The sequence below is a fragment of the Anastrepha obliqua genome, chromosome 1, assembly GCF_027943255.1.
Source record: "Anastrepha obliqua isolate idAnaObli1 chromosome 1, idAnaObli1_1.0, whole genome shotgun sequence".
In the NCBI taxonomy this organism is placed as follows: Eukaryota; Metazoa; Arthropoda; class Insecta; order Diptera; family Tephritidae; genus Anastrepha; species Anastrepha obliqua.
This window is the reverse complement of record NC_072892.1, coordinates 176,398,451-176,424,007: the sequence shown is the minus strand read 5'-3', so window position 1 is coordinate 176,424,007 and position 25,557 is coordinate 176,398,451. Positions and strand designations below refer to the sequence as shown.

Sequence of the window (25,557 nt, the reverse complement as noted above, 5' to 3'; positions counted from 1 at the left end):
TCATAATAATAGCAGCGCGACATTGCAAAGTTTATTTATTTTATTTATTATTTCTTTGTGTTCTTTTTTTCTTTTTTTTAATAAATTTTTTTTTAATTTCTTTCAATTTATTTCATTTTTTTTAATTTCTTATAATTTTTATTAATTAATAATTTTAATCAGAATCGGATGCTCGAGTTTTTTTTTATTTCTTTTAATTAAAAAAAGAAAACAAAATTTTATTAAAAATTTTAATCAGAATCAGAAGCTCGAATTTTTTTTATTTCTTGTAATTAAAAAAAAAAGAAAATTACTAAAAATCTTAATCAGAATCAGAAGCTCGATATTTTTTTTTTTCTTTTAATTAAAACAAAAAATGTTTTTAAATCTTACTCAGAATTCATCAGAAGCTCTAAAGTGTTTCTTTATTTCTTTTCTTTTTGTAATTTTGATCAGAATTAGTCAGAAGCTCGAATTTTTAATATATTTTTTTTTTTGTAATTTAAAATTTTAGATACAAACAGTTTAAATAAAAAATTGTAGTCCGAATTAAGCAAAAGCTCGAAATTTATTTTATTTTTATTTCTTTTAATTTTTAAAATTGTTTTTAATTAAAAGTTGTAGTCAGAATTAGTCAGAAACTCGACATTTTAATGAAAATTTTACTGATTTTCTTTAATTCTGTGCAGGTTTGAAACCTCGAGTTTTGTGGTATTTGTTGTAATACGAATTACATTTTTTTTACAAAATTAAAAATAAAATAACTGCAGGAAAAATAAATTGATAGTCATAAATTTGCAATATGTCGCGCTGCTATTGTTATGCACAGAGGTGTAAATGCCCGTATGTAAATTATGTTATGTTAATGTTGAAAGGTAAAGCATTAATGCACATTTTATGTTTATCAACTTATTCAATTTAGCATATTTCAATATTTGCACTTTATTCAACATTTGTGGTACTTAAATGATATGTTAGTTTTTGTTTTTGTTATTATTTATTTTTACTTTTTTGATATACTGACATTTTAAAGCGATTGTTATTTGCTTTAAGTAAATTTGGTAAATGGATTTAGTTCTATTTAATAGTTAAAATAGAAGAAAAAAGTGATCGAGATGAGGGTAAAATTATAGAATTAGAAACAGAGAAAGAAGTTTAGAAAATGTGGAAGATGCAATTATTTAAAATATTAATGCCAAAAAATTGCATTTCTTTAGACGATGCATAATTGCTTTTCTCCAAATAGATTAAATGTGAGCTAGAAAAAATATGAGCATTGCACAAGAGCTTAGGTAACACCGCAGCCTCATTCAAAGAGTCACTGAGTAGATGGCAACTCGTCAAGAATGATTTACAAGGTTTGCTCTTTAACTATTGTGAAAAAGAATATTGTGAGGCGAATTTCTCACTCTGACATTCCTCACTTGATAGGCTTTGTTTGCCGAATTCTGCACAATCATTTCACAAATATTCACACACTTGGCCAATCAACCGTCGTTCAGACGGCAACGAATGGTTGATTTTTTTCGTATATCACCAACACAATCGTTTTTGTTAACACATCCCACGTGACGTAGCCCATCAGCTGATTCTATCAAATTCGCTCAGATCCGAATAACAGTCTATTAAAGAGCAACCTCTAAAAATCTTTTTGCAATGACAACTCTTTCTGCCGCTTGTTTACAACCAGTTGGTGGACATTTTGAAAAACAAAATGTAATATTTTTAACAAAAATTGTGCGCAGTTGCCTTTAATTGACTGGATTTATCGCCATCCATAAACAAATTTATGCGTTAGCGTGTGGCGAAAAAATTGGCATGAATAAACATACGTTGGCAGCACTTGAAAAAAGCTTCTAAAAAGTACATTCGTTCGGAAGGACTTAAAAGTATTAGTAAGACAGCGTTCATACAGAGCAACTCTTGCTGCTTCAACTTGTTACTTGTGATGCTGGAGCTCTGCCAACGCCCTTTATCTTCTCGTTCTCTCAATGTTATTATTGACTATCAATTGCAAACAGCGGAGTGGAAGTTGAAGCAAGAAAGTCTCCCTGTATGCATGCGGTCTAATAAAACTTGCCTAATATAAGAAAAGAAAGAGTTGGCAGCATGAAATACGTATAATGAATCAAAGAACCGGTTTTCACATTCTGTGACCAGGTTCAAACAACAATAGCTTCGAAAATAGTAAATGTAAACTTTTAATTTTGATGCTGTTCTTAGGATTAGATAACCGACTGCCGGTAAATGTTGAAATAAATTCTGCAAATTTATTGCTTTAGGTTTTTCAACAAACAACGTAACAGGGACTGGACCCTGTACGCCACTCGAAGTGTAACCAACTTCAGACCGCTCGTGCTGCTGTTGCACCGGCATCAGCTGTATGTTAGTTGGCGAAATGACAGTCCCGAGCATTGTTTACAAGCGCGCGGAAGCATTTTGCCGAGAGTAAACGCGAAAAAAGAAAATCAGTAATGGATTTCAAACGTAATTGTGTGATTACATTATATTTTTTTGGGAAATCACAACCAGCGATGGTTCTTGAGCTCGAGCACCTTAAAGTAAATAAAGTTTTTGTTTATCGCACCATTACCGGTTACAATAATACTGGTAGCATCGCGAAACGCCATGGAGGTGGTCATCAAAAGACTGCAACGTCACGTGAAATGGTTCGAAAAGTGAAGAAGCGACTTGAGGGAAATCCCCGACGAATTGCCAATCAAATGGCGATAGAACTGAAAATATCTGTGGGTAGCACCCGCCGCATACTGAAAAGTGATCTCAAGGTCAAGCCTTACAAGATCCAAAAGGCGCATGATCTCAAACCAAAGCATCAATAAGTCAGAATTGAGAGAGCGAAGGAGTTGCTTCGCTTGGCTGAAAGCGGGCAATTTCCCAACATTGTGTTTTCTGGCGAGAAAATTTTTCAAATTGAGCAATTCAGAAACTCCCAAAACGATAGGGTTTGTTTGACCGACCGTTAAGCCGAGAATTTGAGTCATCCATTGGCCACCAAGAGGCAGCACCCCCCACAGATAATGGTTTGGGCCGCTGTAACCGCAGGCGCGCGATCTCCAATCGTTTTCATTGAGCCTGACGTTAGACGAAATATTATCGTGAAAGTATTCTGGAAGTTGCTTTGAAGCCGTGGCAGACCAACATTTCGGTATCAGATCATAGGCGTTTCAACAGGACACCATCTCACAAAGTTCCAGTAAACCAAGAATGGCTAGAAAACAACGTTCCGAACTTCATAACGTCCCCACACAATGGTCCTCAAATTCACCACGCGAATCGGATGGATTATTCTCTTCGGGCAAGCTCCGAACTAAACGATTCACCAATTTCGAGGCGCTAAAAAAATGAAAAACCATTGTCCGCGAGACGGCCAAAATACCTGAAAGTCACATTCGGGCAACTGGACAATCTCAAGGCCATAGTTAAGGTAAAAGTTGGTCATATCGAGCAAAAGTAAATTGATTCTTAATTTTGTATTATTTTCGCACATTTTTTTCTTTGAATTGAATAAAAGTAATTTTCCAAACTAAATTTATCGCCTTTTTAATTGCTCGAAGATATTCGCCTGTATTTTTTCCCCTTCTCGAGCTGAACATTAAGACTAAATTTGTGATGAAATATTTTGTGCTCGCACTTTTTCTTCGAGGTAGGTCCAAAGATTTTCCATAGGGTTTATGGCAGGACTTTAGGAAGATGTTTGCAGGTGCTTCATGGCAAATCTTTATAATTCAAATCTGCAGGCGTAAGATTGTAAAAAACTCGTACCACTTGACATTCCTATTTTTTCGGCAGTCGAATATAAATTTCCCCTGATTTTCCCTCTAAATTTTTTTCTATAAAAACTAGATTTCCATCCCTGGATAGACATACACCCCTCCCAGAATAGACATACAGCTCCAAACTATGAAAGAACCTCGACTATGCTTAACAGGTTTAAGGTTTTTGGTTCGAAGCTCTTAAAGTACGGGTACACCCCGTCAACTTCAGCGCACTTATGCCAGCGTTTGATCCAGCTCTCGAAACATTTCTGGAACTCTTTCCGTTACTTACTTTCGGTTGTTAAAACGCGTTCCCCGTACCCCGTAATAGTTTTTTGACTCGCTCATACAGAAAAAAATTGCAGGGAGCCTAATAAGGGAATTCGATGGCCGTTGGATGGTATTCGTTTCGGTCTTTGTCAAAAATTCAGATAATGATGGCACTGTGCAGAATGTATGAATTGTTTTCCAACAAATCCTCATTTTTAGCGAATTGCTTCAAGTAAACTTTTCATAATGTCGAAATAATAGTCGTCATTAATTGTTTTACCTTCTGGAAAAAATTCGTGGCAAAAAAAACCTGAGCATTTCTTTCTTTTTCGATTGAAAATGACGTGATTTTTTTAGTCGTGCGTGTCGAACTCAAAAACTTACGCCTCGTCTCGAAATGTGTAACAATCAGAATACGCGTTTAAAAAGCCGTATTCGTGTAGTTAATGGATAGGAAATTTGAAATTTATACAAACAAGGGTTAGGTTAGGTAAGGTTAGGTTGAAGCGTTTGTCCTGTGGGACACACACTCAGGCTCCTATATCCCACTGTGATGCCGCGTAGGGAGACATAGCGCAGCGAATAAAGATCCAGCGGCTACGCTGGTTGGGTCATGTCATCCGAATGGATACAAACGCTCCGGCTCTGAAAGTATTCGATGCGGTACCAGCTGGTGGTAGCAGAGAAAGAGGAAGGCCTCCTCTGCGTTGGAAAGATCAGGTGGAGAAGGACTTGGCTTCACTTGGTGTGTCCGACTGGCGCCGGTTAGCACGAGAAAGAAACGACTGGCGTGCTTTGTTAAACTCGGCCAAAATCGCGTAAGCGGTTATCGCGCCAATTAAAAAGAAGAAGGAGATGCCGCGTAGGGAGCTTTCCCTATTTCTCCAGTGTGTGCTTTTCAAACATTTTGGAATATGCCCTATTCTGCAGAACTGAGATCTTCCAATTCATTAAAAAATTGTCTACTTAGAGCAGTAAATCTGCGTCTAGATAGCGCACGACAATGGCATAGAAGGTGCAAAATCTTCCTTCCCTTCTGTGCGTTTAGCATTTAGAGTCGGCCACAGTTGACGGGCGATTTCGCAGGTGGCTTCATTACGCCATATTTCGTTTGCTTTCCTTACGATGTCTTCTAGCCTGAGTAGCTTACATGTTTGTAAGGGTATGCCTATGTCATTGTCTGTGTACTCATCGGTCAACTTGGTCTCACTAGTTCATCGGCTCTGCAGTTACCCTCAATGTCGCGATGGCCAGGAACCCATATTATCCTTAAGCAAAATTACTTAGCCATCTCGTTAAGAGATGTGCGGCATTTCATGCCTACCTTGGAGGTTGTCGACTGTTTTGTGAGGGATTTTATAGCCGCTTGGCGATCACTGAAAATTTAGATGTCTTTTCTAGATATCGCATCACACTGTACAAGTGTCGCGGTTTTCATTATTGCCATCAGTTCAGCCTGAAAGACACTACAGAAGTCGGGCAGCCAAAAACTGAAAGAGATCGCCAAATGCTCGGAGTGTACACCTCCGGCCACCTTGCCCTCGAGCTTGGAGCCATCTGCGTATACATGGATGGACTCGCCCTGTCTTACATCGTCCCTTCCCACTCTTCTCTTGAGGGTAGGAGTCGTGAACGTTGTAATGGCAAGTGTAGGCGGGAGTGCATAGTCCACCAATCCGGGCAGCTCCGAAGTGCCAGCCAGGATTTTGCCGTGAACGTAGCTCTAATTGACCACTTACTTAGATGTTAATCTTTGCACGTTTGCAAGTTTGTAAGTTTTTTGATGTTCACACACTTCTCAAGGGCATTCCACCATATTACAATACCATAGTAGAGAATAGGCCTAACCACTGCTGAGGACAGCCAGTACAAACAAGGGACTACTCAAAATATTTCTGTGTGCCACTGTATGTATGTATAGATAAAAATTAAGTCATGAATCAGTCTGAATTTTTTTACACCCGTATTGTCGTTTGACAGATGTTACTATAGCACCCGACGCCAATCTCTCCTTCCCTCGTCAATGCCACCTGCAGTCAACCCCGGCCGCTTATTTTTGATCTCGACGCTTGTGTATGCATACATTTTATAAGCATGTAAATTATTTTATACAGAAAAATATACCTACATTCATTCTCTCATTTATAATTCCAGGCTACATGCTCGCCTCCACGCTGACGTCAGATCAACCGGAGCGGTCACTGCAACTACAATTGGATCAACTGTTGGTGCACGTCATGAAGATTCTCAATATCTACTATCATCTCATTACCCAACAAAAGCCTCAACTATTCGTGAAAGTGCAGAAGGGCGATTTGTTCGCCAATGCGAAGGAATTGGCGCTGGTGCAAAGCGTTGGATATTTTGGAAGCGATTACGTTTATATAAAACTTTACAACATTTTAAGAAGTGCTAATGACAGCTACAAGGTAAGCGTAATTCTGCCACTTCCACTCCAGACGCACGTACTACGAACACACACACACACACACGCACACACAAACATAAAGCATACATCTGCACATACAAATGTAATATCCTTTAGTTGGAAAGCTTTGCGTATGTATATATGTATGAATGCATGTGTGTAGTTATGGCTGTACGCATACATACGAATATTTCCGCAGAGCGCAAGCAACGCCAAAGCTTTAGTTAAATCCCTGCAGTGTTCTGAGGGTTCGCAGTCCAAGTGAGTGCAATTGCAGCGGACGCTATATTAATTTGTGCATTGGTATGTGTGCGCACATACATTCCGCCGTCTAGTTGGGCGGACTGCGCCTTCTACTCTGGAACATTACGTAAATTGTAAAAGTTTTGCTGGCTTCTGCTGGTGCTTCCCCGGTTGCTCGGTTTGCTTTGCTTCTTACATTTGTGTGCCCCCAGACTCGCTTTGTCTTTCGCGGATTTAAATTTCGATTGTGACTGGAGGAGACTTTATCTGCAGTTACAGACATCATACATACGTACATGCATTTACAAGAGTATTTCCATGCGTGTGTGTAAACTCTATCCTCTAGGTCTTTTTGGGGTATCGCTTTCGCCACTCTAGCTGCCTGCCCATGTTGTTGCTATACTCATATCTGTTGTTGAGCTGTGCAACCGCACGAATGCCGAATATGTTAGCGAGATTTTGTGGCTTTGCGCGTTGGTAGTGAGGATTTTTAGTATCTGATACTTGTGGTTTAAAAAGTTGCAAACCAGCAGAAATCATAAAGACGAGCAACGATGTGCAACAAAGTGAAGGGATGGCTGGTCGGGTTGCGCAGAGTGATGAATGCATAGTCAGTCAGTCAGTAAACGAGCGCGTGTAAATGGCAATTGCGTACGTTCTTGGTAACATCGACATACATACCGACATACCTGCATACAAATGTACTCGTTTATACAAATGCAAATACCGAGCAGTTAAACGTAGTAGTTTCGAACTACTTACCTGATTACCCGTTTGAACTTTGTTGTGAAAAAGAGGTGGGGAGGCACATCTGTATGTGTCTGCAGCGTCATAAAAGCTGCGCTCATGGCTTTAGACATCCCTCCAACCATTTTAAGGGTGGTTAAGTCCTGTAAATCCATGATGAACTATGTCGGTAGACATAATATAGTGATGCTAACATGGGTTCCAGGACACGTGGGTATCGCGGGTAACGATATCTCTCATTCTCTAGCTAGGATGAGCTCTGAGGCCAACTTTTTTGGCCCGGTGCCCGTTCTGCCACTCCCTCCTGCAGCCATCAAAGCCACGGTTAGCAAACGGGTTACTTCAGGCTACAAGCGAGCTTGGAAAGCTGAGTGAAGCTGGACAAGGACAAAATTGATGTTACATATCATGCCCGACTGTCCATCCGCAGATCCTCCTTTCACTAAGCAGAAGAGACTGTTGGCAGCTGGTTAGACTGATACCGCGCCACTTTCTATGGAAAAACCACATGGAAGAGGTAAGCATCTCAGACAGTGTACTCTGCCCATCATGTGGAGAGGAGGAGCAGACGGCGGACCACTTTCTGTGCGTCTACCCGTCCTTCGCTCGAATCAGACTTGAAGTCTTTGGCACTGAAGTGTTAAGAAGTAACCATCTTGGCTCCTTGACACCACAAGATCTACTCACTTTTCTACGGAGGTTGGGAACCCGAGTGCAGTACAATGGTCTTAATGTTGTGTGCTATACTTGCTACATACAGTTTGTTACGCAACTGAAGTACAAAGGTCGTGTGAAAAGTTCGTGCAAAGTCAGAGAGAAGTAGCCATACAAAGCAGCCGACCCAGATGGGATATTCCCTGCCAAGCTGTGTAATAGTCGAGAACTGGACTAGAGACTTTTTTCAAAAAAAGTCTTATGCTAGAGAATGTTCCAAAAAGCTGGGTATGGCTAAGGTGATTTTTATCCTCAAAGCTGGTAGAAGTAGGCATGATAGAGCGAAAGATTTCAGACCCATCAGTTTATCCTCTTTTATACTTAAAACTCTTGAACGTTTGCTGGATTCATATCTTAGAGAGACGATTTCAAACACAACGATTTCAACATCCCAACATACCTATCTCAAAGGAAAATCCACAGATGAGATTGTAAGCCCGATTGAGAGAATACAAGAATGCTCACTTGTCGCCTTTCTCGACATAGAGGGTGCTTTAACAACGTTGCCGCAAAGCTGAGGCTCTTAATATGCTCGGACGTGGGTCTCAACGACTAGATAAACAACATGAAACAATATAAAACTACAATAATCATCGGCGAGGTGGCCAGTACGACAGCAGGAGAGCTCCACAGTGCGAGGTTTCATCCTCTCTGCTGTGGTTATTAGTTGCCAACACCATCGTTTCCGAGTTCGACCGAAAGGGAGCTAAGGCAGTGGCGTATGCGGATGACATAGTGATAATAGTTTCAGCAATGTTTCCAGCAACAATCAGTGAGATCATGGAAGGAGCTCTGAGATTACTCAGCAATTGGGCCAGAGACTGTAGTTTAAGTGTAAACCGAGTAAAGCTAAACTGATGCTATTAACTAAGAAAACCAAAACCAAGCAAACTGTAATCTCCCAAAATTAAACGGCATTAGTCTTACGCTAGCCCAACAAGCAAAATACTTAGGTGTTGTCCGACATCCCAAACTCAGCTGGAGGTCCCAAATTCCATAGAAAGCTAATATAGCACTTTACACGTGCAAGAAAGTGTTGAATGAAAAATGGGGTCTTCAACCAAAGCTGTCTAAGTGGTTCTACACAGCCATTGAAAGACCGATATTAATATATGCGACACTAGTCTGGTGGCCAGCAATAGAAAAGAAATACAACCAAACCAAGCTAAACAAGATACAAAAATACAATCTGCATGTACCCTAACCACAGGAGCGCTTAGCCCCAGTCTTACTTCCTCTTGAGAACCCGTGGTCTGCTACTGGAAAGATAGGCCTCGCGTAAACTCAGTGAGCGCTAAACTAGTGCGCAAATGTGCAAAGTCGCGAGGTCCTTCTGGCAATGGGTAGATCGAGAGCGCTTGAGGAAACTGCGAAGGCTAACAAAGCCACAGCTCTCGAATTTGGTAGGTATCCTTGACGACCATTGTCCGTTAGGTGTCCATGCGGCGAGGCTTGGCATTGTTTCAAGTCCTTTCTGCAGAAGCTGTCTGGAGGATGAGTTGGAATAATCTCAGCATCTTCTTATCAGCTGCCCTGCTCTCGTCGGGCCTCCCTTCTCCTTTTCCCACTCCTCTCCCCCTATATGTTATCACAACGGACAAATTTAAAATTTTGTGTCCCCTCGTAAGGGCAGCCATTTAACCTAACAAGTCCTACTGAATCACTTAACGTACTAACACATCTGTTACCATTAGATTTACACATAAAACAATCGCTACATGCAGCTCTGAGACTCAGAGTCATAGGAAGCTGGAAGCTTCTACAGCGACGCCTACTGTTGAAAAACAAATCAAACTTCACAATTCCCAAATTTAACTTTTACGGTACGTTTTCCACCAAGAATCGATTGAGCTGCGTTGTGAGAGCTGAATTCTATTCGGAACCGCTCAACTTATCCAAATCAATTCGACTTCCTGACTATGCCAGCGCCAGGAGCAATCATAGAAATCACAAACCTTATCTGTTCAGACAGTCAAGCAGCTATCAAGGCCTTCGATTCCAATTCCATTTCATCCAGTGTAGAAAAGAAAGAGAGGAACTAGAATTGTTAGTCATTGGCTGCCAATTACTCTGATAGAAGATGAGTTAGCAAGAAAAGGTTCGACACATAACAGAGGCAGTGGCAATTCCTATCCCACTCAACATAATAGAAAATCCATTGCTTCATACTGCTTTAGTCGAAAGAAGGTGGATGCAATTACAAACATGGCCGTTGTACAATGTCCATAGGACGAATTACCTGTTAGGATGCTGCTCTCGCGCAAGCATCTCACTTATCACTACAGCCACTAACTTGTTAGATAAAGGATCATGCAGCTAGAGGGGGTGAAAGAAAGTATTTTCTATTTTTTATGCGAATAGCCTGGTCTAGAGAGAGCAAGACTTCCCTCTTTCGGTAAATCTTTCCTACAGCAAATTAATGAAATCTCAGACATAGAGATAAAAAAATTGCTTTTATATCTGGATCTACGAAATGGATCTGACTTAAAAAAAAAAACACCATACGAGACCAAACAGTGGTAATAAAGTCTCTAATTAGTATTATTTCACTAGGAAATAGACGGCACTACGGCTGCGTATTGAGGTTACGTTTAGTTTATAGCGTATCTTTGAAGAACGCACACCAATTTTAAGCCAGATCGGCCGTTTTTTGTGATTTTTTTGAATCGAGCAAGTCGATTGATTTTCAAAAAATGGACGAGAAATATTTTCGTGTGTAGAATTGCAGCCTCAACAGTGGTGGTCCCAAAATTAATAGGAATATGGTTCCAACTCGTTTCGCATCCCCCTCTCTTCTCCTCTTTCTGGTCCTTATGTAACTGGTACCAATATATCCACTCGCAGACTAGTTCATAAAACTCCAGTTCATGAACTAGAATACTTGCTCTTTGTAGTCCTTATGCAACTAGTACCAATATAGTAACTCGCGGACTACTCCATAGCACACCAGTTCATGAACTATAATGCTTGCAGAGCAGCTTTGCTTCGCACTGCAGGCTAGTTATGTGCGTATCTTTCTATATACATATATGTATGTAAGTACCTAATAGAGTGTATGTATAGGTGTGTGCACCTAAGTATGTTTGTTTTTGCTAAGTGGTGATTTGCCCAGCATTTTAAGTTGCATTGGGTGTGACGAGTGCCAAAATAGCCAGATGTGACTTCCTGAATTCCACGCCGCATTCTAATGCACTGCTTGACTCTTTTTTCTAGTATTTATACAGTTTGGTATTTAAGCTTTCGTTGTAATGTAATTTGTGGTGGTTTAGTTTTGGTTTATGCTCGGACGTGTTTGTCTAAATATTATCTCCGCTGGCTTTATTTTCAACGAATTAAGCGGAGAATAAGATGAATGTGCAACAGGCAAAATGCGGCATTTTCCCCTTTAAAGTTAAATTTTACTGAACAAAGTGGAAAGAGTTGGACTTTTGAATTCTTTTAAACATTTCGCTACGATTACTTGAAGCTCCAATCATTGATCCATCAATCACGAGAAAGTGATTTCCTGTAAATATCGACACTCTGCCGTATTTGACCTCTGCTCTTGATCGGAAAAAAATGCTTCATAACGAAAATACAGCAGTTTTGCGATCGAAACAATGTTAGGGCACTTTAGCTCCTGACTATTTTTGATTATCTGTGCTTTGTGTGCTGGATTATCGGAATCCAGAATCTTGTTGAAATGTCTAGTTTCGCTCTTCGAAGTATCACAGGGGCACGACGGTCGGAAAATCGCAGCGAGCAGTATTCATTGACCGAGGTTTTGTATGAGGAGCTTTTTCATACAATACACTCGGAGGTGTGCTGCCAAGGGGTGACCGCTATTAGAAAAAACTTTTTCTATCATTTGAGATTTCTTACACGGGGACTCGAACCTACGCATTTCCGTATGGTGGTCACACACTAGCCCATTCGTCATCTCAAAATAGTTAAATTTTCAAAAGTCCAATTGACACAATCCATTTCCGAGTAGTTGTTCAACACGATCAAATCTTTCGCATGCCGAATTGATTTTGTCTCACACAACAGCCGATTTAAAACAACCTTCACGACATTCGTCTTCTATCGAATTCCGTTACCAATTGAATTTGGAAAACCAGCGAAACGTAGCGTCTCGAGATGGTGCTTCATGACGAAAAGTTAGAGCCACTGCTTCATGTGAAAAATTGAAAAACATATTTTTATATTTAATTTGCCAGTTGCCATAGGAATTCCAATATTGCCTCTGTTTTCACGCAGACGAAGATTAGTTCCCTTTCTTCCTAGCTTGTCGGATTTGCAATTTCCTTCAATATCTCTATGTTCCGGAACCCATATAAGACAGGCCTTGAAGGCGGTGGTAATATCATTTAGAGCTGCCAGGCATTCCTGAGTAACCTTTGATCTTAGTGTCACTACCTGATGCTTGATTTGATCGCCACCTGGCTGTCCGAGAAGGTATTTATCGTTGTTTTTGTTATGTCGTGTGTGTTACCGTGCACAGTTACCCCATTTATGGCTAAGACTTCAGCCTGGTAGACGCTACAGTAGTCTGCAAGTCGGGCAGATAATTCTGATCCTAATTCTTTTCAAAAACTCTATAGCCTACTTTATTTTCTAGCTTGGATCCATCCGAGTAAACATTTATTTTCCCCCTTCTCCATGGTCTTTGAGTTGGCCACTCTCTTCTTGATGTGATGTTAGTTCTAAAGAGCCTGTGGTTTTAGGAAAAGAGTAGATTTCTCGAACCGCCGAATAGGCAAACTAACTAGATCCTCGAACACTATATCTGGGGTAGTCCTTAAAGCGCCGATGATGCATAACGCCTGTTAGCTCGTAAAAATTACTGTGGCAATCCGCTTGCGACTCGTAGACTTTTTTGTAACGAATATCAAGCGCTTTCAGGGTTTAGTTGACTAAAAAGTTGGCAATATGCCAATGCGCCAAAGTTCAAAAACATTTTGAAGACTATAGAGTCGTCTTATCGAATGTTGCTTTCGTTCACGCCTCTGCGCCGCGAAATAGGATGGACATGATGAGGGAATTAGGATGTGCGAATATTGTTTATAATGATCGGGCTTTATTTCTGAATTGCGTACTTAATCCCAAGTAGGACTTTTCGGCCAGACAGATGCTCCATTCGATTGCAGGCAATTGAAGTTTGCTATTAGTCCAAAATTACACCTGCCAAAATTTCCGTGGATGGCGAGACGCGAGTGTGCTGACTTCAGTTCGCCTCACCTCTTTATCCAGTTTAGAAGATACAGAGGTAACGACGCGGCTGCTAAAGCGGATGATACTCGTATCTGTCAGTCTTGTTGCACACGCCAGCATTTCTTCCGTAATGAAAAATAGTGCCGCATCGATTTAGTTCTTCAGGTCGAACATTTTTTTCCGATAGTGGATTAACGAAGCTTCACGGTAGATAGTCACTCTTTCTGAACCTCAGATGCGGGGAGTCTCACAGCATGTGCACTTCGCGAGCATTGCCCTGTAAGGGCATCTACGAAATTTGAAAACTGAGATTTTTTTTTAACCACAGGAGATCCCTTGAGCGTCTCCAATCTACTCCGATTTCGCGACATTACAAGTTTGTTTACTTGCCCAGCGCTCGCTGAGTTGACACGAAGCCCATCTTTCAGAAGTAGAGCATAGGTTGTGAAGAGGATCCCGATCTACCTTAAAGGTTTCCTGTCTGGTCAGCTCAACTGCCTCGCAGTTTCCAGCAATGTCGCTATCACTAGGTACCCAGATGCGCCTTATATCGAAGAATTCGGAAGTGAAGTCAGGCATTCCCCGTCCAGTTTCGAGGGCATCATCACCGAACCCAGGGCCGTAATTGCCGCTGAGCTGTTGGAGTAGATGTTAACCTCCGTGGCAGTTATTACACGAGTGCGCAGCCAATCAGCTGCTTCTTTAATGGCGGCTACCTCTGCTTGCAATACACCGCAGTGGTCCGGTAATCTGAACTTGAGTCTGATGCGGAGCTCCTCGCAGAATACTCCTCCGTCAATCCTTCCATCCAACTTCGAGCCTTTCGTGAACAGGTTATGTCTCCAAATACTGCACCCCATCCACTCTTCCCTTGAAGGAATGTGAGTGGAGAATTTTCCACTTAGACTAAGTAGTGGCGCGCATTGATCAGTCCCTATGGGTAAACGATCTAAGGATACTTGAGTGTCTGTAATTGGGGTCAAAACAGTAGCCCGAGTCTCTCAAGACTCTCTCTTTATCTTAAGGAAAACACGTCTAATTTTCTCTTTAACTTGCGACATCACTTCTATACAGGTCCAGCGGAGCGCTCGATCCTAGTTAGACTTTTATATTTAATTTATGAGCATCCGCTAGATATACAAGTACAGGGTTTGATTGAGAAGTAATCAGCCTAATTTTTTTTATTTTAGCAGTTTTATTAAACCTTTTGGCTTATACAACTAATATTCTTCAAAATAGGACCCTTGAGCGTCAATACACCGCTGGTAGCGGTCCTTCCACTGCAGGAAACATTTTTCAAACTCATCCGCCGGAATCGCGTTCACATCGGCTGTCACAGTTTTTTCAAAACGCCTCCTCTTCAGCTTTCTTTTCAGGCGCGGGAACAAGAAGAAGTCCGGAGGGGACAGGTCGGATCTCACGTAGACTAGCACGACGGTCAATGTTCAAAAATTCACGAACCCGGTTCACATTTTCGTCTGTTTGCGTCGTCGAAGACCTTCCAGATCGCTGTTCGTCTTCGACGTCCTACCGGCCTTCCTTGAACGACTTGTGCCACTGGACATAGATTGGTCCCCGTAAGCCCAATGGTTTCGGTACTCGTTTTGTTTAGCTTTATGCAAAATTGAAACGAGTAACGTTGCTCCAACGTTCGCTGCATTTTCGCCACTGCAAAATCCTAACACACTTTTAAAACAGCTTTCACGCGCGGAGCGATGTTGACTGCACCGCTGTTGCCAGCGAACTGGGACCGGTTTCTAGTGGAAAGGTGAGGTCCAACGATCATTTTCCCCCACCAGCCGATTCGGTTGTACGCTTGGCAAACGCTCGGCGCGGGAAGGCTCATTACTTTTCAATCAAACCCTGTATTACTTAAAATTGTAGGGTCCTTCAAGTGTGTGTTTATTTTTCGGCAGCATGTTTTGTTTCGATCAAATTTGGAGTTCTTCTATTACATATGGCAATATACAGTTAACAAATTTCTATTCAGAATATATTTTTAATGTGAATTTAAGAAAGTGCCTCGAACTTGAAAGGCTTTCTGTGCCGTAAAGTTAAAAATGTGCACCAGCTCAATATTTTCGACTCTTTGTGTGCTTAAAACTTGTCTTTAATTAGCTGCGACTAATTTCACGCATGGATTTTATGTGCTTTCCTCGAGTCTTTACTTAAGCTCACAATCTCCCAAGCACACATACTCACATATATTTTCCAGCCACTCATACAAATATATCTTCTGTTTTTCTTTTCTCTCCCATCTCTTATCCAGATAACGATAAATCAAGAATCCGGCAGGTTATTAATTTCGCTACTCCGGACGTGCCTCAACACTTTGAGTTTGTGCATTGAATTGCGCACACATGCCACACCAGTGGCGACGGCAGGCACGCCTACTGGCCAAACACCGAGCCATAGCAGACAGCGCGGCAATAGCCCCGGCGGCGATGGTGGTGGTGGTGGTGGTGCTGCTGCTGGCGGCAGCAGTCGTTCAGATACTTCGCCAAGCGCCGGACATACTTTTGGCGGTAGTACTAGCGGCGCTCCTGCAGTCTTCCCATCTAACGCCATTCTAAAATTAATTGAAGAAATTCTCCAGTATTTGAGCAAACTCGTAAATTATGCGCCCGACGAGTGCATCGCATGTCTGCGGCAACTGTTGAAATATTTATTTGGCCAAAATTATGGCAACCAACAGCGAGACTATTATGCCACATTCATAAGACCGTATTTTGTGGTGCGCAGCAAAGCACAACAGCTGCAGCTACACCTAAACCAGCAACGTAGTCTACAACAACAACAACAGCAGCAACAAAACCAAAAGTGGACAACATATAACAAACAACAGCATCCCGCTGCACAGCAGGCCACGCCAGGCGGTGGTAGCATCAGCAGCAGCAGCAACGATCACCGTCAGGCATTGACCATGTTGCATGCCATAAATTCCAAAGCGACAACAGCAACCTTAGCTTTTACGACTGCAACGGGAGTTGTGAGATCAGTAGCAACAATTGGCGGTCCAGCAAGCGCATTGAGGGGCGTGGCAGGCGATGGTTGGCCGACCCCAACAATGACTTCGTCAACTGTCACACATAATGAGCCAAATGTAATTGGTACACAAGCAACTTATGCCAAACATGGCCAGCCGCACACTGACTTTGTGCATGCCACTGTCATGGCTGCTGCAAGTAGCGGCATCAACAATCAACCGCATTTGACTGTGGCGGAATATTATCGTTTGATGGGCGAATTATTTTCGAGCGGCCTAAATTCGCAAGCCTGGAAGTCGGAGCGTGCCAGCGAGTCTGTCAGGCATATTAAACTGTTTGAGCCGTTGGTAATCTATTGCCTCATGGTGAGTAGAGTATTCTCTAAGCAAGCACACATAAATATTTATTTACGCCATTTATGTATACTATGCACTGCCTTTCACACGAAAAGGTGTAGCCTTTGATATATTTATATCCCCACGAAAACATTAGAATTTGAAGGAATCACTTGGGTGAGTGTCCTCGCCATACTATATAGTATATAGAGAAAAAATAAGAAATCGTTTTTGTAGTGTCTCTGTTATTACTTATTGGGATTTTGAAAGTTTCTTACCGAAATTGGTTTTTAGACCAGATTAAATAATACAAAATGTTAAATAATGCGAAATACTATATCTCAGTAATTTCTATTGCATAACGGGGAAACTTGTACGATGATAATATCCGATGAGGCGAGACACCGACTGTTCGAGGGAAAGATTCTGTGGAAGATTTTTGGGCGCGTTAGGTACGGGAAATATGTCAGATCAATAAAAAACCCAGCGGTTCCGCTGATGAGGTCATGCCGTCCGAATGGTTGCCAACGCTCCAGCTCTGGAAGTATTCGATATGGTACCTGCTACCCAGTTATAGCAGCGGAATAGAAAGGTCTTCCGTGCGTAGGAAAGATCAGATGGAGAAGCACTTGACTTCATTTGGTTTGTCCGTCCATGCTCCACGCCTTAATTTTTAAGTAGGGAAATGATGAAGAGTAATTAATAGTCATAAAAAGTATGATAGTTGTTAACCATCTAAAGCATAAGGGATAAGGAATCAAGGAACGAGCTTTAGTGATTCCCAGGAGATCTAATTAGTAAATGTATCAAGAATGGCTATTGAGAATCAAATATTCCGGTGTTTATATCTTTGGGTTCCTTGATTACGAGTCTGATGTCAGATGTCAAAGGCGGGCCCAATTTGTGCGATTTTTTTAATGAAAATTTAGAAGTACCATTGAAACCCATCACCCGAAAGCTTTTAAGTTTCTATAATTTATATAAAATGTTGTAGTTAGTACTGACTCCAGGCCATTGTATCTTGCATTTTTATACTTATTTTGACTTATCAGAGATTCTGTGCGTTTAGCAATGACAGTCGGTCACCTGTTGAGCGATTCTACTGGTGGGATTGTCAGGCCATCTTTCATTCGCTGCTCTTACAATTTTCTCAAAGATAAGTAGGCTTGTAATCTTTGTAAAAGCATGTCTATGGCATTGTCTGGTTACTCACCAGTCAACTTAGAGATCTCGCTAGCTCTCGGTTCTGCAGTTATTCCCGATATCGCAATGCCCAGGAACCCATGTTACCTTTAGGTGAAATCATTTAGCCATATCGTTAAAAGACATTTCATGGCTACCTTAGAGGTTGTCGACTGCTTTGTGAGGGATTTTATTGCTGTCTGGCTATCAGAGCAAAGTAAATATCATCTTCAAGTATCGCACCGCACTGTACCATTGTCACGCCTTTTATTATTGCCTAAAAGACACTGCAGTAGTCGGGGAGCCAAAAGTTGAAGGAGTTTTCTAGATGTTCAGAATATGCAGCAATTTTGTCATATAATGAAATGAAATTTCCTTCGAGAAAGGAAAACACTTAACATTTTTACGGTCGGCTGCACTCATTTTTTTTAACGAAAATTGCTGTGATTGCAAAAATTTCCAAAAAAAAAAACATATCAACAAAATTTTTCGTACCTTTATAACTGTACTATTTAAACCAAAGAACATAAAACTCTTTTTACCTTAAAAATGAAAAAAGAAATAAGACAATTAAAATTTAAAAAAAATTTGTCCCAAAAAAGTTTTAAACAAAACATTTAATTTCTCCCACATTTTTTGGGACAATTTTTTCCACTTTTAAGCAAAAAAAAATTTCGGAAAAATAAAAGTTTTTAAACGTGGAAAAGCATTGTCCCAAAAATTTTTTTCGAATAAAATTTCAACAAAAAGATATTATTTTTCCCATTTTCCACTTTTAAGAAATTTTATTTTTCCCAATTTTTTTGGGGCAATTTTTTTCCACTTTTAAGGGACAATTTTTTACACTTTGAAGCAAACAAAAATTGGGACTAATAATATTTGTTTAGCATAACTCTTTTGGAAAAAAATTTTGGGGACAATTTTTGCACTATTAAGAAATTTTATTTTTCCCAATTTTTTTGCGACAATTTTTTCCACCCTTAAGGGACAATTTAGGGACACTTTTTTACGATTTTAAGCAAAAAAAAACATTGGGAAAAATAATATTTTTTTTGCATAAACTCTTTTGGAAAACATTTTTTGGGACAATTTTTTCCATTTATAAGAAATTTAATTTTTATTCCCAATTTTTTGGGACACATTTTTTAGGACAATTTTTCCATTTTTAAAAAAATTCTATTTTTGCCAATTTTTTTGGGACAATTTTTTTCCCACTTTTAAGGGACAATTTGGGGACACTTTTTCCACTTTTAAGAAATTTTATTTCCCCAAATTTTTTTTTGCTTAAAGGTGGAAAAAAATTGTCCCAAAAAAATTGGGAGAAATTAAATTTTTCTTAATTATACTATTTATATAAACCAAAGAACAAAGAGATCTTGTTATTTTAAAAATGAAAAAAAGACGTTCCACAAAATTTTAAACAAAATAAATTCATTTTTCCCCAATTTTGTTTTTTGCTTGTGCCACAAAATTAGGGAAAAATTAAATATTTTGTTTAAAAATTTCTTGTGAACATTTTTTAAATTTTTAATTGTGCCAAAGAATTAGGGGGAAAAAATTTTTTTATTTAAAATTTGTTGGTTTGCAAAAAAATATTTTTTTTTTTTGAAAGTATTGTTTGTCTAGAAAAGTTAACAAATAAATATTATGTAATGAAGCGAAGTTACTTCACTATAATCGCTATAAAAATATTTAACAGTTTTTCCGAAATATTTCCAGTTTATTTCTTCGTCTTCTTCTTGTTTGACGCGTTAACCTCTTAAACGATTTTAGCCGAGCTTAGCAAAGCGCGTCAGTCATTTCTCGTCCTAACTGACGCCAGTTAGTCACACCAACTCGTTAACCACCGCATCGAATAGTTTCAGAGCTCGAGCCTTTGTATTCATTCGGACGACAGCCAACCAGCCAACGTAACCGCTGGATCCTTCTTCGCTGCGCTACGTCCATGTCGTCGTAAACCCCATACAGGTCATTGTTCCATCGTCTACGATTGTCGATTATACTTAAGCCTATAAATAAAAAAAAGGAACAACTCTTCCAACTTGTGGATATTTACTTTGAAAAAAAAAAAAAAAACAATCTGCGCGCGATGTTCAAGAGCACTTCGTTCTTTTTGCGTGCGGTTTACACGCTACCATAATTATCGGTCATTACATATTTCTTTTGAAATGATGAAGGAGCTGCCGTTACGGTGAATGGCGAACACTTTCGAGCCATGCTGACTGAATTTTTGTTTTCATAAATTAATGGGCTAAACATGGACGCCATTTGGCTCCAACAAGACGGCGCAGTTTGCCATATAGCGCGCTTGGCAATCGATTTATTGCAATATATTACACATGGGCTGAAAAGTCTCGGACCTAACAAAGAAAACCCGTTTTATTTTTCGTTAAAAATTGGCTGTATTCATCAACATAATCTCCTTCAAAAACGACGCAACCGTTTCAGTGCCGCTCTAAGATTTCAATACCACTTTTGTAGAGCGATTTATCTTTTGCCTCAAAATAGTCCTCAGTTTCAGCGATTACCACTTCGTTCGAGCGAAATTTCTTACCGGCGGTCAATCGCAGCACCCACTTTGAAGAGAGCTTTCTCATAGTCAAATACTCATTTAATATAAGGCCAACGCGTTTTTGTGATATCTTTACGATGTCAGCTACTCACGCAACTTTACAGTCCGATCATTCGAAACGTTTTTATGGATTTTTGTTTATGTTTTCTGGTGTGACACCAGAGGTCTTTTCAAAGTTAGTAGGTTAGGTTAGTAGTGTCTGCGAGTCGGCACTCCACAAACTTGTTGCTAGGGTAGAGCTGGCCATCGACAGAGATGTTTGATAATGCCAATTTTGACAGTATGTGTAGCTCTGCTAGTAGACACGGCGTTGACCGGGTGCTAGTAAATTGGATTCGTTCGATGCTGGCCCAAAGAATCGTCTCGGTGCGAGCAGGGGAAGATCTGCTGGTGCCATCCGGGGTTAATAGAGGTTGCCCCCAAGGTGGTGTGCTGTCTCCATTGCTCTGGTGCATGATGGTCGATACTCTGCTCACCACCTTAAACGACTTTTGGAGTCTACGCACAAGCATATGCGGACGATGTTGCCTGTTTGTTAACGGGCCTTTTGCTTATGAGCATCTGTAGAAAAATGCAGAAAACTCTAGATATGATTGACACTTGGTGCTGTGCAAATGGGCTATCGGCAAATCTCACTAAGACTAGTATTGTCCTCTTCACCAGAAAGAGGAAACTTGATGGACTCGTTCTGCCTAAGCTAAGAGCAGTCGCAATCCAGCTATCCAAGGAAATTAAATATCTTGGAGTAATCTTCGATAGTAAGTTCCTCTGGAATTCACACGTTGAAACAAAAATATCCAAAGCACTGACAGTCTGCAGGCTGAAACACAATGGGAATTGGTACGGCCCCTGTACGACATTGGACAACAGAGTAGGCATGGACTTCGATCCAACGAGGGTAACGAGGTTAGTAGTAACTGAAAAAGAGGTGAATGCAATAAAAGCAGTGCCATCGATGTGTTAGGCCCGATACTTTTCGGCCTATGTGTTAAGCCACTATTGACGCCATATGCCCAGATTTATTGGAAAAAGTAGTCAAAAATTGGAATGATTGAATGGATCGGGTGACTCGTAGATTGTAATAAAAAAATGCATGCCGACAATATTTCTGTTTTGTTTTATCAGCTTAAGCTAAAGCTCTTAAAAAAACACGCGCTATATTCCTTCTCTATCGATAAGCTTTTCCTCATCTTCCTTGGAAAACTTTAAGTTCACTGGACCTGACGGAATATATCCAGCAATGCTTAGGAAAGGAGGAGACAAGCTGACTGAGACCCTAAAAAGGATCTTCACAGCCTGTCTTCCACTTGGTCATATACCATCCCAATGGCAACGCGCAAGAGTAGTATTTATTCCGAAACCAGGAAAAGATGAATAGTCCGCAGCAAAAAGTTTTAGACCAATCAGTTTGACATCGTTCGTGTGGAAAAGTCTAGAACGAGTGGTGGAGAAACATATTCGAGTGGGGGTATTGCCGAGAAGTCCACTTAGTAGAAATCATTTCTCCGCTGTTGTGGTGCTTGGTAGTAGACTCTCTACTAGCGGAGATGCAGGAACTCGGTTTTCATGTGCAAGCATATGCGGACGATGTCTGTGCAATAACTTCGGATAAATCTCTAAGGAGGCTTTGCCCCAAAGCGTAGAGGATTCTGGACAGAATCGATGACTGGTGCATGGACAAGGTCTTCCATCAATCCGAATAAAACCACGAGAAAATGGAAATTGGATGGCCTTAGTCTTACAACACTGAAAGGTGTGACACTTGGTCTTTCCGAAGAAGTTAAATATCTAGGAGTAATCTTGGATAAGAAGCTGAGTTGAAAGACACACGTTTTACTGAAGGTGAATCGCGCATTAAGGGTTTTTCAGAAATGCCGCAGAGCCTTTGGTAAAACCTGGGGTCTGTAACCTGCTGAGGTCCTATGGATATACGCAGCACTTGTCAGACCAATCATCACTTAGGCCTCTGTGGTCTGGTGGCGCCGGAGCAGGTTTAAGTGCACACTCCGGGAACTATACAGGCTGCAAAGAATTGTATGTTTATGCCTTACGGGTGTCATGAGTACAAACTCCAGCGATGCTCTAAATGCTTTTCTTGATTTGCTCCCCTTGGATCTTTAGATACAACAGAAAGCAATATAAGCAATGTGTAGAGTCCATAAATATGGTTTCTGGCACCAAGACGGAACTTCGGCACACAGAAAAATCTTTAGTCATAGCTTCATTTGGAAGGGAAATTTGATGCCAGATTCAGATTTCATGGCAATCCAGAATACATTCAGGGAGGTTTGACGGATAATTTCTTTACCGATGGGCCCAAGATTGAAGTAGGGTCTGGAGCCGGATGGTAATTAAACGATAGTAATAAGTTTCACTATGCTATGGGGCAAATGGTAACTGTTTTCCAAACGGAAATTTTTGCCATTCTGAAAGTATAATCGAGAGGAGATGGAACGGGAAACATATTGCCGTTTTCAGTGACAGTCAGGCTGCACTGAAGGCGCTGGAGAACGCGAAGCAAACCTCAAAGATTGTTCGCAAGACAGAGCAGGCTTGTTCTTATATGGGTTCCGGGACACTCAGGTGTTCAAGGAAACGAAATTGCCGATGAATTGGCCAACCGTGGATCAGCGGTTCCGCCACAAGGGCCAGATCCAATAATCGGAATCAGTTCCGGAGGAATCATAAATTGGAACAGCGATTATGTTTGCAATTTACATAAAGAGCTACGATCCAATCTAGAACCCGCCGAACTACAAAGTGTTTTGTGACAAGTCCGAACAGAAAACTGTCAAACTTTCTTCTAAAACTTAGAAGGAAAGACGTTCGGTTGATGCTTGGTATTATTACAGGACACAACCCATGAGTTCAGCATATGACCACCATTGGAATCATCGGGGACCCGGTATGACTGTCGTTCTTGGAGGAGGCGGATAGCACTGATCACTTTCTCTGTGAGTGTTCTGTCTTTGCTAGAGCAAGGCTACGAGTTGTGAGTTCCGATGTGGTGCGAATGGGTAATATTCGTTCTCTGAAACTAGAGGATATTTACAGATTTGACAAAGAATCTGGAAAATCCTCACAGGACTAACTACCTTTGTATCTGTCTCTATTCTTTCCTATCTCTTTCTCTGATATTTTTCTCCTTTCCTCCTTTAGTGTGTACCTTCTTTCCAGAGCTCTAAATACAATGGGCTTTTTAGCCTGAGTGATTTAGGAGCCACCTATTCAAATTACAATTTTCCCTCTCTATGCCCTTAAAAGCATCCTTATTGACTGGTGTGGCGTACTCATGACACTCTTCTACATTCTGGCTCTAAACCATACTTGCCCCAGCCTCAATTATCAGCAGGATACTGCTTTCAACATGCAACATTGACTCAGTCACACATCCATTAATATAATCAAAAAGGCCACAAATGTTGTTGCGCTGGTTGTGCGGTTCTAGTAGTCGATGGCCATGATCTCGCAACAGACTTTACGTTCAGCTTTCAGTGCAAACATTTATTATTTACGTCCTGTTAACTACTACCTAATATATTGCTTAAAACAATACACATACATACATACACACACACACACATACACACACATACATGCATACACAGATGGTAATAAATAAAATTGTATTTGTAAATTTCCCAACTATTTGCAGCTTTTCCTCAAATCGAATGCACGTGTCCAAGCGCCCATCCTGGAGTTGCTGTCCCAGTTGTTGGAACTCAATGTCACTTACAGTGTGCTCGACTCGAAAAATGTAATATTTGATCAGATTTTAAACAATTTGGATTTAATTGAAAATGGCATTGTCAGGTGAGTGTTGAATGCTGAATTGTTGATTTGTTGTTGATGCACAACTGTATGTCATATCCTCCTCGTTTGTATGTAGTAAAATTTGTAGATATATATCGATTTGTGTATTGCGTTGGCCTACGCTGTGGTTGTTGTTACTTTATTTATTCGTTTGAACAGAGTGGGCGAGCGGAAGAGAGTGGTGGATAGAGAAGTAGGAAACATTGCCGGAAACAATGAAATGTCGCCTGTTTGCCAGCCCGACTGTCTGCGCTGCCTGCTCAGCCTGCTCCGTCTGCTCTGTGCGCTTCAATTCGGTTGGTCTAAAACTCCAAATTACTGCCCACCACACATCCGTGCGTTCGTGTTGGCGTGTGTGCGTGTATGCTGCTGTTGTTGTGGTTGAAGCTGCTGCAGCATTATTTTCGTTTTCAATTCGAAAATAAAATGTTATCTTTGGCTGTTGCTGTTGCTGGTGTTGGTGAATTTGAAATTCAAATACCTACTACGGGTGGCAAAAATAGGCGATATTTTTGTGTTTAGCAAAGCAAAGTGCGCTTAAAACATTTTAAAGGATTTGCTATGGAAATTGAAGAGTTCAATTTTTCAAAATTTAACACATCCTAGTGTGAATTGTTGAAAGATTTAAAGCCTTAAAAGGAGTGTGCGACTCAGATGGGAATTAAGTGCACAATGAAGTGATAAAATATTACTTAGTAGAAGTGAATAATTCAGCATTTCGGGTTGGTTGAATGAAGTTGTGGGAAAACTATAGGAAAATTTGAGATTGGCAGTATAGAGGAAAAGATTTCAGCAGCCGTCAATAAACCATTGGTGGTATTGTTTGTGAGAAGAAATAAATAAAATAAAAAGGTTCGAGTTTTTTAGTAGTCTTTAAAATGGAAAGCCGCTTACTCTGCTGTCAAATTAAAGTGATTTAAAAATGTGTAACTATGAAGAGGCTTAAAGTTACTAAATAAATGTCGTAGATGCTAAAATTTATACCGGAAGTGGCGCAGTTGAGAAAGGTTTTATATACCGAAGACTGCGATATCGCTTTAAACGTGTACAATTCGCCGTTTAGGTTATGTTATGCCATGACCAGTGTTGCCAGATCATTTTTGTTAAAAAAAAGAAAGAAGGTAAACGTGTAGAATCCGCCGTTTAGGTTATGTTATGTCACGGCCAGTGTTGCCAGATCGTTTTTTTAATTTTATTTTGCAAAACAAAAAACAACAGGATTTTCGAGCAAAATACTGTAACTTGCAAAAGCGATTTTAAATTTTATTTAACATAAATACCAAAAAAAAACATTAAAATAAAATAACATGAACAGTTC

The 25,557-nt window shown here is 40.4% G+C and overlaps 1 protein-coding gene across 1 annotated transcript in view; it reads left to right on the top strand.

The window, feature by feature from the left end:
* Nucleotides 1–25,557, top strand: part of LOC129241666 (uncharacterized) — a 296,838-nt gene that overhangs the window by 99,462 nt on the left and 171,819 nt on the right. The window contains exons 12-14 of the mRNA XM_054878126.1: nt 6,180–6,454; nt 15,620–16,702; nt 24,082–24,239. Coding sequence (XP_054734101.1) covers nt 6,180–6,454; nt 15,620–16,702; nt 24,082–24,239 — 1,516 coding nt within the window. The remainder of the gene's footprint in view (nt 1–6,179; nt 6,455–15,619; nt 16,703–24,081; nt 24,240–25,557) is intronic.